General features: G+C 52.4%; 5 protein-coding genes across 5 annotated transcripts; 3 read left to right on the top strand and 2 right to left on the bottom strand.

Moving 5' to 3' along the window:
* Positions 1 to 821: 821 nt before the first annotated feature.
* On the bottom strand, positions 822 to 2,005 carry EMG1 (18S rRNA pseudouridine methyltransferase; the record flags this gene model as incomplete). Its single annotated transcript, XM_053183007.1, has 3 exons — positions 822 to 1,298; positions 1,390 to 1,658; positions 1,966 to 2,005. 3 exons carry the CDS (start codon positions 2,003 to 2,005, stop codon positions 822 to 824), a joined length of 786 nt encoding a protein of 261 aa, XP_053033078.1.
* Positions 2,006 to 3,714: 1,709 nt separating this feature from the next.
* On the top strand, positions 3,715 to 4,206 carry COL26b_010300 (uncharacterized protein; the record flags this gene model as incomplete). Its single annotated transcript, XM_053183006.1, has 1 exon — positions 3,715 to 4,206. The coding sequence occupies one exon, from the start codon at positions 3,715 to 3,717 to the stop codon at positions 4,204 to 4,206; it is 492 nt and encodes a 163-aa protein (XP_053033077.1).
* Positions 4,207 to 7,768: 3,562 nt separating this feature from the next.
* Positions 7,769 to 9,962, bottom strand: COG6 (Golgi transport complex subunit 6; the record flags this gene model as incomplete). Its single annotated transcript, XM_053183005.1, has 2 exons — positions 7,769 to 9,583; positions 9,642 to 9,962. The coding sequence occupies 2 exons, from the start codon at positions 9,960 to 9,962 to the stop codon at positions 7,769 to 7,771; spliced, it is 2,136 nt and encodes a 711-aa protein (XP_053033076.1).
* A 1,118-nt stretch (positions 9,963 to 11,080) lies between these two features.
* COL26b_010298 (uncharacterized protein) lies at positions 11,081 to 13,626 on the top strand (the record flags this gene model as incomplete). The annotated part of the gene is made up of 4 exons (XM_053183004.1): positions 11,081 to 11,778; positions 11,842 to 12,568; positions 12,620 to 13,306; positions 13,534 to 13,626. The coding sequence occupies 4 exons, from the start codon at positions 11,081 to 11,083 to the stop codon at positions 13,624 to 13,626; spliced, it is 2,205 nt and encodes a 734-aa protein (XP_053033075.1).
* Positions 13,627 to 16,351: 2,725 nt separating this feature from the next.
* On the top strand, positions 16,352 to 17,670 carry COL26b_010297 (uncharacterized protein; the record flags this gene model as incomplete). The annotated part of the gene is made up of 7 exons (XM_053183003.1): positions 16,352 to 16,389; positions 16,489 to 16,558; positions 16,642 to 16,677; positions 16,742 to 16,874; positions 16,933 to 17,025; positions 17,079 to 17,135; positions 17,195 to 17,670. 7 exons carry the CDS (start codon positions 16,352 to 16,354, stop codon positions 17,668 to 17,670), a joined length of 903 nt encoding a protein of 300 aa, XP_053033074.1.
* Positions 17,671 to 18,466: the final 796 nt, after the last annotated feature.

The following is an 18,466-nucleotide window of genomic DNA, read 5'->3' as shown; positions in this document are numbered from 1 at the left end:
GCTCTCAAATGTGCCCCTGACAGCATTGTGACATTCTACTACTATTCAACATGAGGCGACAGTAAACATCTATAGACCAATCGCGGCCACCTTATTTAAATAAGGCCACACGCGCGCTGATGTGCCATTTCTCCGGCGCACCACCGCACGTGATCACCAAGATGCTTTATTGAGGTAGTCGTAGACGTTGGTGAGATTCTGTGTTCAGTTGGATAGGCCTCTCAGCAGTACTAGAGCCTGCATGCCCATACGTACAGCAACTGAGGCGATCCTTATTTGGTATTTCATAATCCATTAACAAGCCCGAAAACCCTCTAGCTATCAATTCAGCGACGAGGAGTCACCCTCTGCCTGCCTCGGCGCTTGCCATTGGCTTTTGAAATTTGCCCTCTCCCCCACCTTATGACTATGGCCAAGAAAACAAAAGGTATTACCACAGCTGAAGAGGTCCTGCAACCAACCGCGGGTCAATGAACGTGACGGCAGGAGTTCCTGTGTCGACTTGACGTGACACAAATGGAAGAAGAGAGCATGTTGAACGTCGATGGATGCCCCGATTTTGGTTGTGAAACAGCGGAAGCGCAAGCACAGGCGAACCGAGATCCGGAGGCTACGGCTGCCGACCACAATATTATATCGTGCTCTTCCTGCTGCGCCCGTGGCTTTCGAAGTACGAGTTGATGGCGCTGGGTCCTGCAGATCGGGGAACCAAAGAACGTACCAGCATGGGCCAACGTCGCATTCAGCCCAGGTCTAGCAGCAGCTTGCGTTCCGCTATACACACTCACCAGCCGCAAATCATTGACGTGGGGCACTCGCAATCACTGAATGTCCCAGCAGTCCTCGGCGGCGTGACAGAACTTGCTGCAGGCAACACTAGCTGACAAGCTGTAGTTGCTGATAGATATCTTCTCGTCCACGAGACCATCGGCAAAAGTATCAGCACCTTTCGCCATGGCACCCACAAAGACGCAAACACTCTCCTTCGGACCCAAGGTATCGATGTAGTCCCTGCACTTCACCAAGGGGGCCTCGAAGCTGAGTGTAACCTTGCGGCAGTTGGGAGGCAGGTGGTCGGTGATGGGATTCTGGATGACACGCAAGAGCTTCTCCTGCGAGTTGGTGGAGCGAATAGACAGACGGTGCAGCAGTTGGACCATCAAACCAGCAAAGCGTTTGAAAGTTCGCGGAATGCGAACCGAGGGCGACACCTCAATCAAGACACCTTTGGCGGTGTGGATGTAAATCTGAAGTTTGCCAGCCTTGTTGATAGGCGAGTCGAGCAGGGTGAGAAGACACTGGTCAGTATGGTCAGCATGTTGAATGCAGACATGAGTAGAGCGCGTTGGGGCGCGTAAAATGCAAAGCAGTGTACTGGTAGTGTCCAACCTGGTGAGTAATGTCAGGGCGCGCGTCACTGATATCGCGGTTCATCTTGCGCATGACTCCAATGTGCTCGTCACTGTTCAGCAGCGAGTACTTCTCCTCCCTTTGGACGCCATTCCGACCAGTTCCGCCGTGGGATGCTTTGTACGTCTCGAGGCTGGCATTAGACAGGACAACGATTAAACGCTGGGAGTCCTTGTCCGCAGGGGGGATCGGGACATTCTGTTCGGCGACAAGCTGTGGGAGCGCCGGAGGGGGAAGCGACTGAGTGCCTGTAAGAATTGATACATTAGCCGACATGCGATGACAATGAAGCGAACAAGCTGCGGTCTTGCCCTGAGAGGATGAGTCTGCCATCACCGCTAAAGCAGTGCGCGATTTCCACGGAAGGCTTTGCCTCTGGTTTCTACTGATGGTCGCAAACACTTCAGAGGGTAGCAACGTTTGATCAGGCCCACGGAACAAATGCGCAAGATGTTGCACGAGATTGCCTGGAGGGCAGGCGGGCAATACGAAGAAGAGAAGAGACGGGCAAACACCAGGTACGGTTGTTTATGAAGAAAAGGATTCGGAACTTACGAGGTCGCTTTACTCCAGCACGGGCCTCGGGTGAAGACATTTTTTTTTTTTCCGAAGGGAGGGGATGGAGACAGGGAGCAGGAGCAAAGGAGGTTTCAAATCGACAGATAAACAGAACTGCGCTAGGACACACACAGTAAGGCTACCGTGACTTTGGGTGAGTAGGGACGGAGTGTCGCAGAGTGTGCGTTGTAACACAGAAAGAAGAGGGCGGAAGGTAGAATCAATCACGGAGCGTGTGGGACGGGTGCGAGGAATGCAGGTTTAATATGCGTGACAGTTGGGGCACCTAGGGCGAAAGTTTGCGACGTCGTTCCATGGCGCGCCGACCGGCGTTACTATGCATTGCCTAGGTACCTTACCTTGGTCAAGGAGGCACGAGGGCACCCGAGGGCGGGGCACAACACAGGAGTCTGCCCGCCCGGCAGAAAGAAAAGCTACCTCCATTCTTAGGTAGGGCGCAGTAGGTACCTTACGTAAGGTATAGTTGGATAAGCGACACCAGGTGGGTCAGCCAATACCTACCTTAGGCAACCTTGAAGGTATGCGAAAGCATCGAGGCACCTCCAGCACACATTAGCACCTCAGATTGGCACCTGAGGCAACTAGGTTCCTCCAGGGAACAGATCCATTGATTTCAAAACTCTCCAGGGCTAGGTACCAGTTATGACAACTACGTGCCTCGGTAGCGTTGGTAGTCCCTCATGCCGTCTCTCATGCCGTCTCTCATGCCATATCTATCCCCTGTATCGTTGCCGTATCTGCTCTTGTTGTCTCGTTGTTCTCTCCAAACACGATCTCGAGTCTGCCTCGAACAATAAATAGAGAATGCAGCAGTCATTGTGTAGGGACACGCAAGATGAATGTTATTGCTATTCTCCCGCTGTTGCCAGTACCGTGAGAGCTTCACACTGTCATTGGTGAGCTCTTATCTGTGGAGACAGTAGAAAAAAAACCTTCACGTAAGAAGTACGCGTGTTCTCGACAAATCGGCCTGCTTTTCAATCCACGATACTCCCTGTCTCTCACATGATTGATCATTGACCCGATGTTTAAGAACATGGACCCAGATCCACAAGCCTTTACTCAGGACGACGAACCAGTAGCTCCCTAAAAACTGCAAGTCCTCACTATTTGTCTTGTGGACTTGACTATCTGTCTTGTGGACTTGCGTTGTCTTGACTGAACCTGGCGAGCTCTTTCCTCGGCGAGAGAGCGCTATCGAAATTGATGGGATCGGTTGCCTGGGCGTATCACTGAACGGGACAGTATGACGGCTGCGCATAAGGCAGTTATCACCGTCTCCAGAAAATTCAGAGCCCCCACCTCTGTAGTCGGGCACGTTAAGAAACGCCTGTCTCTAAAAACTAAATAACAAGCACCCTTTTGCATTTGGCGGCCAAAACGCTGGGAGAGCCAAGGCTGTGCAATCTAAGGTTATCTTAGCGTCGCTCCCCCCGCAGTGTCGGGTCCTGCTTGACTTGGAACACATACGTGGGGCAGGCCCCGGGTTGATAGATGCCCAGATAGGTTAGAGCACAGCCGGCGTAATAGCTGTTCCGCGCAGCCAATCAATACTTACCGTAGGTCAAATTCAGCAATTCTAATGGATGAACGAGGCACCATAATCAGCCCCGGCAGATAACAACCTTCAATTTCTCCAACGTCCCCAGTCACAGCAGAACCGAAAATACGCAGACGCGACATACATAAGTCCTGCCTTGATATAGGCTCATTTGAAAGTTCACTATGTCGAAATCGGCCATCTCAACCGCGGGCCAAGTCCTTCGCGAGCTTCATGGCGTTGTGGTGACCGCCGGCCGGATGTCGAAGACGGTCAAGGTACGCGTGGGCGGCCAGCAATGGAATCAAAAGGTCCAAAAGGTAAATGCCTATATGCTTCTCGCCGAAACCCATGGGCCATGGCTGATCACCACTTGTCGCCAGATGTTTACGAAACCGAAGAAATACCTCGTCCATGATCCCAACAACTCCTTGAGGCAAGGCGACATCGTTTCGATCGTTCCCGGTTGGAGAAGATCCCCCCAAAAGCGCCACGTTGTCAAGAGTATCATCGCACCCCACGGCACTCCGATCGAAGACCGCCCGAGCATCCCGACGATAGAGGAGCTTCTCGCTGCCCGTACGCAAATGAAGGAGACAAAGGACGCAAGACGAGCGGAAAGGAGGCAGGATATCACAGAGAGGCCCACAGTTGCACCTCAGCCAGAAGTTGATTGAAGTTTGCTTGTTCGAAACGCTATACTTTGAATTCATACTAGAGAAACAACACAGTGTACAACATCCTGCAAAAAAAGGTTTTCTAGAAGGCGGATCTTACGAAACCTCGGCGATTGATCTGCCTGACCTATGTCGCGATCTAGCGCCCGGTTTGCAAACTGTGTGCGCGGCTTGCTTTGTGCCAAAACTCATGTAACATTCCTAACGTAGGCTGACAGGGGCCTCATATGGCTGGACAGAAAACAAGGCCCAGTTGTCAAATGACTCCCACCATTTACTCTGCGCCAGTAACCGACCGATCGCTACTTGGGGTATCATGTTTTCCCGCTATGTCTTGTCCGGGCCCTTTGCAAATCACATAGAGCGAATGCAGCCCTCGCCATCAGTTGCTAGCTCTTACCCGCCTCTTTCTCCAAACTCTCTCGCCCAATCTTCATATTCCTTCAATCCCGCCTTGCTCACGCTTGGCCGAATTGTGGTAAGACTTGCCTCAAAGTCCGCAAGCCCAATGGGTCGGATTTCATCCATCGTCATAGTCAGCAGTGCCTCGCCCAAGGATCGAAGGGGGCCCATTGCCGCGTCCTTGGCCAAAGCTGTGATGTCAGATCCGGAAAAGCCTATCACGCTCAACGTCAATGTTGGAATCCGTCAGGCAAGGCAAGCCAAGTAGCTTCATGGGGATGATACTGACCATCTGTTAGGACAATGAGTTTCTCAATGTCGTGGTCCGTAAGGCCATGCTTCTGCTGACCCAAAAGTGTCCGAAGTTGCGTGGAGCGAGTCTTCGGTTCGGGTAGTGGTATGTATTGACGTCTAACAAACCTGCGGCGGGCAGCCTCGTCAATGGCCCAGGGCAAATTGGTTGCCGCTAGAACGAGAACACGATTGGGATCGCCGCGATTGACGTCCTTTTCATCGACCGCTCTTCCAGCAGCAGCACGCTGCAGATCACTCCACTGAATCAGAAATTCGGTTTTGATTCGCCTCGTCGCTTCGTGTTCCCCTGACCCAGATCGTTGCGATAGTAGCGAGTCGATTTCATCGACAAAGATGATGCTTGGTGCCAATGCCTTTGCTAAACTGAACAGCGCTCGTACGAGCTTTTCCGATTCGCCAAGATACTTGCTTGTCAGACTGCTAGCAGATATGGAGAAGAATGCCGACTTGGACTCTGTTGCCACAGCTCGAGCCAGCATAGTTTTTCCTGTTCCGGGAGGACCGAAAAGCAGCATGCCTCTCGCGGGCTCCCGAAGCCCCATGAACAAGTCCGGACGCAAAAATGGATACACCACCGTCTCTCTCAGCGCGTTCTTGGCTATTTCGAGCCCAGCAACGTCGTTCCAGTGAACTTCGTCGCCCTGAACAACTATCTCATTGAGAATCTGTTTCGCGGCCGTCTCGTCGACCCCGGCGGGCAGATTTTTCAAGATCCGTTTCTTCTTCTCTTTCCAGACAGCCTTCGCAGCCGTCCTCTCGCTGTCACTTTCAACAGAATCTTCTGACGAACCTACGCTAGCGTCAGCTACTAGCGCGTCTTCCTTGTGCTTGCCCTTGCGCCTTTTCTCGGGGAGTTTCGGGGTTGCTGCAGTGTCATCGGAGCAACTGGCCGACGAGTTTCTCCGCGGCTGTTGGGTTTGGCGGCGGAATCGGGTCACTCTATCCTGTTCGGAGAAACTAGCGATTTGTCGAGCTGACCGGTTGATCGTATCAGCAACAGGTTTCCTCCGAATTTTGGTGACATCTGAAGAGCTTTTGCGCCGCAAAGCTAGATCGTCTGCATCCGGTGAAGTGGTTCGATTGTGTGGAGATATCCTGCTTCGTGGGACCGAAGAAGGTTGGTCTTTTGATCGCCACAACCTTTCTTGCTTTGGCGTGCTTTGTTCCACAGGGGATGTATCCTGGACAGACATGGCATTCAAAGCACTTGACGCGGCACTGACAGACAGCGCAGAAGGGCGGGCGTATGAAAGATCTTCTGAGTTTCGCACGCTGCTAAGCGTGTCCGTGGATGTCGAGGGCAATTCTCGAGGTGTGACAAGCCTACGGGTGTGGACATCCCACTGGGTAGCGGCGGGAGAAGGCTTGCGTGGTTGCTCTGGGGGCGTAGCTAACGGCAGCGTAGAAGACGAAGGCTCTGAGATCACTTGGGAAGTCCTTGAAAACCGGTCTCGGGAGTTGATAGCGCTCCAAGCCAAGGTGGCTGCTTTGCTCGCGCCAGGGCCTTCAGGCTTTGATAACTTCCGGCTCGATCTGGGCGTCTTTTCCCCGGATTTGCCCGATCTCAAAGTGGTCCGCATGGTATATTTCTCAGGACTTGGTGATCGCATTGCCTGCTCTTTTGTGGAAACCGTGCCGGGGGGTAACACGGGACCGATAAAGGGTGATGTATTGGAAGGACTCTGGCCGCGTCCAACTGCGGCATGGTCTGACGACGTTTTTGTGGCCATGGAAGGGCGTTTGGGCAGTGCGGGCCGCGAAAGCTCAGGGTACCTGATAGCCGGGACTGTCCCCTGGCCGATCCAGCCTCGTTCCGGTGTCGACACATGTGACGGCTCGGGAGAGGTTGATAGCGGCGGTGCAGCGTTGGAGTTTTGGGTTGTCATGGCGGCGTCTTGTCGGGATATCCGTAACGCTTCAAGCAGGTCAATGCGCTCTTTGCACTGGAGCTCTAGTTGACGCAAGGAATCTATCAAGGCTTCCTCCGTCTCGGATCTAGCCAAATAGTTGGGTAGCAGCTTGGTAACGTGTTGATCATAGATTTGTTCCAAGGCATTCTTCCAGCATCGCATCGCCTCGCTCTCGTCGCCCTGAAAGTAAGGACGGTTCGCATCAGCAGGAAGGAAAGAAAGAAAGGACATGATCGAGAAGGGCTATGGTTTCCCCGATCATCACACACCTGGCTTTCGTAGTAGACAGCAGTCGAGCACTTCAAATAGCTGTCATCGTACGTCTTTTGTAGGACAGCGAGAGCTCGGGAGCGTGACATAGTGGTAATGACGAGGGTTGCAACACCATAGTCGTCCCGGCCTGGCACTAAATCTGCGGATAAGGTCTCCTTCAGTGCTTTGCCTTGGTTTCGGGTCGCAAAGTGGTGTCTGTTGTCGTGGAATCAAGAAGTGACCGTTCCCAGGCCTTTGTTTTTCAAAGACGACTGACTAAGAGGGCGCGGTAGGTGGGTAGTTAGGTAGTTAGGTACGTAGGTAGGTTGGCCGGTTGAGTGACAGAGGGGGTAGTGACGTCGCTACACTAGCTCGGCTGAAGCCAGGGTAGGGGAGCGAAAGCGATACTGAACCAGCCCTACGGCACGTAGCCAGCAGACTGCGTCAGATCCTTCAGGTCGATGGAACTATCTTACCTCCCTACCTAGTCACTAGGTACCCGAGCCACTTACTGTGGTGACTTTAGGCACCTTCCTCACAGGGGTCATCTCTGCTGCAAACAGCAACTGCAAGTACACACGCTAGACGCTATAGGCTGCTAAGAGTTGACTAGGTATGCTTTATTCATCGGGGTTCGATGTATGCTTTTTAACATTACCTACCTTATCATGAAGCGAAAGTCCTCACGACAGCAGCACCCTAATCTCCCCCGTTGTTCTGGGAAACAGGGCGCGCAATGAAACATGTTCATCGAGCTTTTCATCAGCATCCTCATCTCTGCCGGCCATCTCGTCCACCAAAAGCAGCATCTGTTCAATATGCTCAAAGTCGTCGCAAAACCTCGCAGCTGCTTTTTCCGTGAGTCCCCTTGCGAGAACCGAGTCTTGCAGGTGCTTCACGTTCTCCACAGCATCCATCAGTGCCGACGGCAGGAAGTCGTCAAGAACCTGCCTGGCCCTGCTCATGGCTTCTGGCTGCAACACTTCGAGTGATGCCGCCTTCCCAACATCGCTGCTTTCTGTTGTAAACTTACTCAAGGCGTCAAGTATCTTTTCAAGCCCTGAACCGCGCCTGAAAAACTGGTACTGCCCTTCTGCGAGCTTCTCGCTCTCTCGCTCGATTCCCTCTTGCAACTGCTGCGACCTTCTCTGGGTGAAATCAAATGGCTCCAACGTCTGCTTGGCTGCAAGCAAGCAGTTAGTCAGGAATATCGCGTCTGCTGGAGAGCCAACACCCCGGGCCATGTTTTTACACCCAGACAAGAACGGCTCAAAGGCCTCCGAGAGAATTGGCTGGAAGTCACTCTCACGGTCCGAAGAAGTCGCTAGGGAGATCTCATATGTCTTCATAACAGCAGTCAGCTGTTTCAACGCGTCGAGCAAGAAGTCCGGCGGCCCAAGATCAGAAGGCGTTTGTTGAAAGTCACCCTGCAGCGTTGCAATATGGTCTCGCATAAGTGACCTGAACTGTCTGAGTGCCCCTGCTTCAAGACCAGACATGAGATCCAGCAGGCCACACTGGCTGCCCAGCAACTTCGTGAAGGTGAAGCGGTAGAAACCGAGAATGTTTGCGAGCTTGTAAGCCAAGATGGTCTCCTCGTTTGACTGAATGACCTGCTCAACCCTCTGGCGCAGAATCCGAGTCGCCCCGGACACGTCTCGGTCTACGAGATCATTTAGCGCTTTCAGAGCGTCGTAATCGCCAGCCGCATCCCCTTCTCCATCATCCAGAAGCTGCCACAACTCGTTCGCCCGACCTGACTGCAGCCCCTTGGCAATCTCGTCACCTTCTGATACGAACAGGATCTCGAGTGCTTCTCGCTCGCTCACTGTCGCTGAGTGTATCCAAGCAAGCATATCGCCAACATAACGCAGGGGATCGTGGGCGGCCATTTCGATGGGCTTGACAGAATGGTCTTCTACGCCCGAACCCGTCGTACCCGTCAGTGCTAAGTTGAAAGAGTCAGAGAGAATGCGCTCTCTAGCTTCGGCAAAGAAGTCTAGGCAATTCTGGAAAAGCGAAGGTCGTTCTGCCAGGACTCGAATAGCGCGGCGAATAGATGAGTTCATCTGAGGGTTTTCGAGATTGAGCGTTTTAAATTCACGCTGTACCCATTTGTACAGTTTTTGAAACGCGAGATTGAGATTCTTGGATGTCTGGTCCATGATCTCCAGACCAAGCGTTTGCTTCTCAAAGCCGAGCAAGATCTCACAGTCCTTGCTAATGCGTTTTGCCTTGGTGAGAGCGGTGAAGAAGCTGTCATCTACAGGTTCGGCAGTCGACGTTAGGGAGGCAACCTCATGGTCGGAAAGTATGAAGTGGCTACGCAAAGTCTTGAGTATGTATTGTTTTGAGTCAACCTCAGCCCGCTGATGAATCAAGGAAGAGGCTTCTGTTAAGATAGGGTCTGTGTTCTGGTGCGCGGCAGTGATGCGACTTCTCACATGCTGATAGTTGTTGTTGAGCTTGTCCAGGGTAGCTCCTATGCGGCGAAGTTGCTAGAAAGATTGGTCAGAGGAACGGACTAGGGAAGTCTAACGGGTCAAGAAAACTTACGTCTGCCACGCGACCAAATTGAAATACGATTTCACCGTTACTGTCAATAACCTCTTTCTGCAGCTCCAGGCGTAACTGCCGACGTGTTTCGGGAGTGTTCTTCAGGCCCCTGCCGTCGAGAAGCTGTAGAGCGTCCCGAAATTCTGTGTCGGCGTATGAGGTTGACAGAACCGTCGTGACTTTGGAAGTGAGGGGGTTATGGCTTCTGAGCGATGTGGGCGTTGGGGGAGGAGGTTGAGACGAAGTGGCCGAACTGGACGAATTGGACACATCTCGCACAGGTAGCGGTCTCAAGGACACTGGAGCTTTTGCCGACGCCATGTTCCGTGGAGAAAGTTGTAGGACCGCCTCATCAATCTGCCATTGACCAGGAGAGGAGGAAAAGGCTCCAAGCCAAGTTGCCGTTCGTACGATGTGCTACGTCGCCGACTTGCCAAGGGTAGAGGCCGTAGGTTGACGCGTCTTCTGGCACTGTCGTTTATTCCGACTGCCAAGGGTATCAAGCTCAGGTAGGTAAGCAACGAACAAGGGAGGTTGAGTACCTAGGGAGACGAACGGATGTTACAGATGGCTTGGGCGCACACAGCTGTGAGAGCGAGTATACCCACCTAGGTAAGTAGGTAAGCACTGTGTGGAGACCTAAGACACCTAGATACCTCGGTATCAGGATTGGCAAAGGTACTGCAATGACTTTCCTTCACCCCGCCCACGCCTAAGGTAACTTACGGATGAAACAGTTATGAAAGGAAGGCGGCCTGGAATAAGTACGGCAATACCAGTGCTCACCGCCCTGCCGACCCACCCCCAAAACGCCCAAAACGCCCACGTCATAAAGTCATGGACTGTACTCTGTAGCTGTAGTCTCCTATCTTATCCGATAAGGTAAACGGTAAGGTAGGTAGGTAGGTATTAGGTACCAGGTAGGCACGCACCTGATCCCAGACACCTTTCGAACATCAGTTGGTCACGCCTCGCGCATCCGAATCTTGCAGTCAACTACTTAGCTTGCTGTTACATTCGTCTCGTGATGCCTCTATCGAACTTGGAGGTACCATCTGCACATGTCACCTCAGTATTAGCCACAAACACAAACACAAACCCCAAAAGAGGCGACTTCGGACAAGTTAAAGATCTATCCCAGAAGGTATTCATTCCCATCTTCCGCGAGCACCTCGGTCACCTGCGCGCGTCGTACCTGAACACATGACTATTATTAAACGACAGACATATGTCCTTTAGCCAGCTTATCTTAAACTGCCACTTCGTCTTTGTAGCTAACTCATTTCTAACAGCACTAGAAGACCGATCCTCCTATTCTCAAAAGTCGATCCCAACTCTGTTTTCAAGCCATCTTCTCCAAAACATGCATCAGTCGACATGCGTAACGAGTGCATACCGTCAGTAACACTTCGAAATTCTTGTTGCACCACACAGTCAGCATGGCTTCCAACATCTTCTCCCGGCTGGGTCCTCCCGCAAGAGGATCCAGATCATTTTACGAGGAGTTGAGAGGCAGACGTGATGAGGATCTTGACATCGAAGACCAGGCCGGACTTGATGTCGACGAGGAGAATTTAAAGGAACAATTCCAGGACTATGACCTTGATCACGCACGGGATCTTGCCGTCGACGACAGCCGCACAACTCTCGACAGCAACGCCAACCTCGTCAGAAGCCCCCAACAAACCGTCACGCGAGGCTCACAGCGAACCGGAGCTCGACGCGACACAGGACCGGCATGGCTGGGTCATGAAGAAGATGGAGACAACGATGTTCCCGCTTCTCTTCTCGTCGAACCGCACGAGGTGGAGGCGGGCGCAAAAGAATTGAACCGCAGAAAACAGCCCGTAGCCTCAACGCAGCAGCAAGCCATACCTGGTCCGTCCGATCGACGAACTCATGGTCAGTGGGAGGCGGCTCAAGCCCAACAGAGGCTGCATCCGGCAGATGGCGTTAAACCCTTCAAATCGCAACCCAAGCGCATCGCGCGAGGTTTCTCGCCGGGCAATGAGAAGGAAAAGGCCCTCTGGCGATGGGTCAACGTTTCGAACCTTGACTTCTTCATACAAGACGTGTATTCCTACTACCGAGGCAGCGGCTTCTGGTGCATCGTGTGTGCTCGAGCATTGCACCTTTTGTGAGTGTTCAATCTATTATGCAAACCAAATCGTAGTGGGATCGAATACTAACAGACCTGTAGGGAGTCTGCTTTCTTCGCGGTGTTCCTTACCTTCATGTCACAATGTGTTGACTATTCACTTCTCTCCGACCGAAGTAGAAAGTCGCTAAGCGAAATCGTGATTCCGCAATGCACTAGGAAAATGTCATTCCTTTGGAATTTTGGTCTTTGGCTGTATGTCTTCTACTTCATTTGGAAAGCCGTCCAATTTTCAGTCGATCTCCGGAGACTGCGCAATATGCGCAACTTTTACACATATCTGCTCGAGATACCCGAGGAAGATATGCAGACGGTTTCTTGGCAAGACATCGTCTCGCGCGTTATGTCATTGAGAGATGCGAATCCCAAGACTGCAATAAATATCACCCCGTCACAGCGGCGCTGGATACGGAACCAATCCAAAGAGCGGCTTGACGCCCACGACATTGCGAATCGACTAATGCGGAGAGAAAACTACTTGATAGCCATGATGAACAAGGACGTGCTTGACCTGACGCTTCCCGTTCCGTTCATGGGAAAGCATCAGTTCTTCTCGAGAAGTCTAGAATGGAACCTACATTTCAGCATTTTGGGTTTTATCTTCGACGAGAGTAATCAGGTGAACCAGGAGTTTCTCAAAGCAGATCGCCGAGGGCAGCTAAGCGCAATGTTGAAGACTAGACTTATGTTCGCCGGCTTCATCAATCTGCTGATAGGACCATTCGTGGTTGCGTATCTCATTATCGTACATGCTTTGACGTACTACAACGTAAGCTATGTAATCCCGATCTGAGAAAGTTGCTAATCAAAACCCCTCCAGGAATACCAAAAGGACCCAGGGACTTTTAGTCACAGGAGATACACACCGCTTGCCGAATGGAAGTTCAGGGAATTCAATGAACTTCCACACTTGTTTCAGGAACGGCTCAATATGTCGTATCCGGCCGCTCATGCGTATATTGACCAGTTCCCGAAGAGATTGACAGAGCAGTTTGCTAGATCGGTAACCTTTATTGCTGGTGCGATCACATCCGTTCTAGCCATTGCATCATTCTTAGAGCCCGAACACTTTTTGGGCTTTGAACTACTGTTCGGGAAGTCGGCACTCTTCTACATTGGAGTATTCGCTGCAGCCTGGGCGGCCGCGAGAGGCATGATCTCCGAGGAAACCACCGTTTTCAACCCTGAGTACGCCTTGCGTAACGTCATCAGCTTCATACACTACATGCCAGCTCACTGGGAAGCTCGACTCCATACCGCGGAAGTCAAGAGAGAGTTTTCAGAGCTTTACAAGCTCAAGGTATTGATATTGGTCGAGGAGATTGTCGGTATACTCACGGCGTCTCTGGTTCTCATCTTCTCGGCGCCCAAGTGTAGCGACCAAATCATCGACTTCTTCCGAGAGTTCACGATACATGTGGACGGCGTCGGCTACGTCTGCTCGTTTGCCGTTTTCGACTTCAAGAAGGGCGCGGAAAGGGCCAAGTTTCAGGCGGCAACCAGAGATGTACGTGACGACTACTACTCAACCAAGCATGGAAAAATGGCGGCGTCCTACTACGGATTTCTAGATAATTATGTGATCAATCCGAAGACGGGCATTCCTGGTCACATCCCCCCTGGAAGTCGACATCCATTCCACCCGCCGCCGGTCTTCCCTGGACTTCAATCGCCCACTTTAGCGGCCGAAATGCAGAGCTCTAGAGTGGGACGTTACGATCTCACAAGAAGCAGAGCACCCGGAGGTGGTATGGGGCAACAAAACCGGACACCACGATTTGGGTCTTCATTGACAGCCCCGTCGCCGATGGCATCGATGCTTCTTGACCCACACCACCAGCCGGCTTCGGCGGGGTTCGGCGCCCGAAGCACTCATCGGAGCCGAGGGAGTCGGGGTGGATATCAGGGCGGAGAAATCATCGAGGAGACGACGGAAGATAGCCTTGGGATGGGCGAGGAATTGGATTCGCAAGTACAGTTCGAGGACGAAGGTTTTGAAGGAGCTGGGCCCCTAGGGGAATCGGTTTGGGAAACATCGCCTCCGAAAGGGTTGAGTCGGGAGAATAGCACGACTACGGAGACTGGGGGGCAAGACGCTGGGGTCTTGGGATTGATTTATCAATTTCAACAGGCACACCGCACAGATCGCCAAAGTGGAGCACTTTAAGGTGCAGTGAGGATAGACTACTGCCCGAAGAAAGGATATCAGGTTGGTGGCTTTCTGGTGTACAAGATTGTGTGAGGTGCATGGATTGCATGGTCACGATGTCTTAAGGAGTGCCGGGAAAGAATGCTGCTGCAACAGGACCCTGTGGACATTCAGGTAGAAAATACTGGACGTAAATTGATATTCTTATGAAGCCTAAAGGTATTGGCGGAATCAGTATGGCCGGGGAGTGTTCTGTGAGAGGCGAGATTTCAGAGCTTGGAGATCTGATCAGTGTGACCGTATTTGAGTTGCCAAAGGATGGCGTCGGAACTCGGCGGACAAGGACGGCGGAGGTGTTCTTTGGAGACGACATCGGGCTGGCGAGGGGACGTCGTAACTCCGAAGAACCCGACGTCGAAATCGGCGTGGGCGGCGATCGCTAAGACACGGCGAGATGAATGACAAGAGAGGCCACGCACAGGCAGAACGATGCGGTGGTCACGCGTTGGATTTACCAGCAAACATAAGTATTTAGCGGGCCAGGGTTTTTTGGGAAGCTCTTGAACGCCCTGTAGCGGTCAGCTCTAAGACTATTGTCGTACCTTTCGCTAAGTTGCCAAAGTGTTGGTATTACCAGCTGGCCTATCAGTTGACAGAAACCAGCGCCAGTAGCATGCCGAAGCAACAGGCGATGGCAGATGGATGGAATAAAATAACGAAAGACGAGGTACTGAATCCGACGTCGAGTATGCATATTAAAGTCCAGCCATCCGGTCTACTCAGTACTACACTTACTGGCAGCACTAGATTTAAAAAAGGGGAAAACTGTGTGATATGGGAACCGTGAGGGCCTAGGAAAGTTTCTGAGAGTTTTACTACGGTATCCGTGTAGAGGGTACGTACCAATGGAGGGGCCCCGGACGGCTTCTAGATGCCGGGGTCATCTTTTCTACCTATCTACCTTTATCAGATGGTTTAGATAAAAAAAATTAAAAAAAAAACGAGATGGATGGTAGACACCTCGGGCGTTAAGTTGAACAGGGCACCTCGCACAATCGATGACGGGTCGTCTGTTGCTCCGAGGCTGTCGTGGTGCCACTAAGGTGCTCTGCCTAGCCACTCGCTGCGGAGCGCTTAGTGGGGGAGGGGAGCTGGACCGCTGAAAGGCACTGGGGAGGGGCCTCACCCACTTGCTAATACCATTTGAGCTTTCCATGCAATGGAGGCCCATCCCATTCATTCCAGCTTGGACGTGCCGCAGCTGAGGTCCCTGAAGTACTCCGTCAAACTCACTCAACTCAGGTTACAACTTTCACCCGAGCTGAAAGGCACTGGCGTCCCCAATTGAGTTTCAATACACACGACGCGAAGTGCGTACACATAGCATTTAAAGTAGCCATGACGGACTCAAACCATACAGTTGGTGCTTTATGATGCTGTTTACGAAGCGTACTGCGCTTTCGAAGGGGAAAGTCCACCTTAGGGAACAAGCCGGGGTTCTCGAGCTAGGTTAGGTACCTGTGTAAGGATAAATGAGGTGAAGAAAGCCGGCCTTTGTCTCCGAGGCCGCAGACAACCCCGACGTTCGCTCGACACCGTCGACACCGGACGAAGTGGGATACAAAATTTTCGGTCCTTCGGACCATGTGGCCAAACCTTCGTCCGGCAGTATATCCTTCAGGACTCGCGCCCATTACTAAATGTACATATCAATACAGCGTACAGTGATACCCTGGGGAGGCAGAGGTGATGGAGGGTATAAGCGTAAGAGGGAGAAAGCATCAGGCCTAACCAGGTGACCCGAGGTAGGTGTATTGCACCTAAGTTTGTTTCCACCTACTGGGATCAAAAGTCCGAAGCTAAGGTATCTTAACACATCAAAGTACTAAGCGAGATATATTTGCCTGTCTTCACCTACAGGTACATGGTCTCTGCTAGTATCCTTTCTTTTTTTTTTTCCGCCCTTCTCCCCAAACCACTCTGCCCTCTTGCCCCGTCTCCAATCCTGTCAACCTTGACTCGCTTGCAACCTCGACTTTGTCTTCTTGCGTCCTCGCTGACCGTGCATCGCAATTTGCAACTACTGCGCCGCTCGCCGATGAGCTATCTTCAGTAATCACTTCGAGTTTACATGCGATTTCTCCCGCGCCGAACCCCATTCGCTCCCCTCCGGCCGACCCGGCATCTGTCTTGTCGCACCTACGCGCAAACCCTTCAGTCCTCCAGGCCAAAAAAAGGACACCGAGACAATCGACAACACGATCCTTGAGTACGGCTCAACGAGAGCTCAATCCGCCGCAATCGCTGGCGCTCACGGCAATTCTGTCGCCTCCCCCCCAAGCTGTCAATCTGGCGGCTCTTCAGCCTAAGCCTTTCGGCGAAGCATCTGACGCTGCGGCCGCAATGGCCCAGCCCAATGCAGAGCCCGTCGAGGAATATGAGTGCGCACTCCTCTCGCCCATCTACCCACATCCGCCCGGCCCGTTCCCAATGCACCTTTGTGGTAGCAATTATGATTGCTGACTGGGAATATTCCATAGCTACGAATCGCTCCCTCCCAACTTCTCCCTGGTCCAAAATATGGCGGCCGGGGCGTTCGCGGGCATAGCTGTACGTTTTGTCCCATCTTATGGAGCTTGGCTTTGGCCGGATGGATTGCTTAAAGGTTCGAAGCTGATTCTCAATACTTGCAGGAGCATACCGTCATGTATCCCATCGATGCCATTAAGGTACGGTTGGCAGCGCTTTCCTTTGCGTACGTATCCTCGCCGTCTGCTAATACGGAGTTTCCAGACCCGAATGCAAGTCCTCAACCCTAACCCCTCAGCTGTCTACAACGGCGTGATCCAAGGTACATACCGCATAGCCAGCCGAGAGGGAGTCCTCAGCTTGTGGAGAGGCATGTCCAGTGTTGTCGCTGGAGCTGGTGAGTGCCCTGCCCCAGCTGGCCTCAAACCTTGAAGTTCCCGTACTAATTGCATCAGGCCCTGCCCATGCTGTTTACTTTGCTACGTACGAGGCCGTCAAGCATGTTATGGGAGGCAACCAGGCGGGTGTTCACCATCCCCTCGCTGCTGGTGAGTTGTTTTGCGCAGGCCGAGCGAACTATATGGCTAACACAGCGTGATAGCTACTAGTGGAGCTTGTGCTACCATCGCAAGCGATGCGCTTATGAACCCCTTCGATGGTAAGTAGCTTGCGAAGCACTTGCCCTTAGGAACGCGGACAACTTACTCGCGCCTCCAGTCATCAAACAGCGAATGCAAATCCAGGACTCTGCCAAAATGTACCGCTCCATGACGGACTGTGCTAAGTACGTCTACAAGACCGAGGGACTGGCAGCTTTCTACGTTTCCTACCCTACCACCCTCTCGATGACGGTTCCCTTCACTGCTCTGCAGTTCCTCGCCTATGAGTCTATTTCAACGGCGATGAACCCGAGCAAGAAGTACGACCCGACAACGCATTGTCTGGCTGGCGCTGTCGCTGGAGGCTTTGCCGCCGCCTTAACCACGCCCATGGATGTGATCAAGACTATGTTGCAGACACGAGGAACTGCGACCGACCCGGCGCTGAGAAACGTCAACGGCTTCATGGCCGGGTGCCGGTTACTTTACGAGCGAGAGGGCTTTCGGGGATTCTTCAAGGGTGTGCGCCCCCGTGTAGTGACGACCATGCCCAGCACGGCTATTTGCTGGTCTGCTTATGAGGCTTCCAAGTAGGTTCACCCTCTTTGATTGGACAGACGTATGGAAGTGATGGCGGGAACTAACGATCTTCTCTCATAGGGCTTACTTCATCGCAAGGAACGATCTTTCACCTTGAAGCGGTTTGCTGCTTTGCACATAGAGAGGGGTTGTTGGCGAATTTTGTGACCGTTTAGAGCGGTAGTGTAAAATCTTAGACGGCGGAGCAAGGAAGGGTCGATTCCCACACCCGAGCAATAATTGGCCTGGTGCCGGGAATTACAGCAACGGGACGCTGGAGGAGCACAGTGTACCGCTCCTAGCGAGAGCTTCTATCCCAAAGAAGGAAATCAACACCTCCTTATGTTGTAACATGGACGCTGATAGTCGGTCAACTCGTAAGCGGGCTGTATATGTTGCTGGAGAGCCGTTTTGGCAAAGTGCTATATTTTCAAAAGATATTCAACATGCTGGCGTCGGAAAATGATACTCGTCGGGAGGTGGTATGCTCGGGGATGGATTTGCAGACGTTAATCTGGAATATCATCTCTTACTCCTCCAAATTGGCTTTGCCCACTGATCGAGACTGTCACAACTGGCCTTCGCAATCCAGTTGACTCTGCGACGGGCACTTGCTGGGCTTGTTCGAGCAACCTTTGGCCGCAATACATCTCACTCATTGTGCTCCGTCGTTGATCTGTCGACCCGCCCTTCGCCAGGGGGAAGGGGTTGTAGATGTGATCAACCTCACCTATCACTCGACGCCAACTATCTGGCCTGCTTTGGACCTGGCTTTGGTAAGCGGAGCCGCATGAAGACTGCTATATGGCAT

This window comes from Colletotrichum chrysophilum (genome assembly GCF_026319265.1).
Source record: "Colletotrichum chrysophilum strain AFK26 chromosome Unknown scaffold_108, whole genome shotgun sequence".
In the NCBI taxonomy this organism is placed as follows: Eukaryota; Fungi; Ascomycota; class Sordariomycetes; order Glomerellales; family Glomerellaceae; genus Colletotrichum; species Colletotrichum chrysophilum.
The sequence above is the reverse complement of the archived record's forward strand: the minus strand, read 5'-3'. Positions and strand labels throughout refer to the sequence as shown.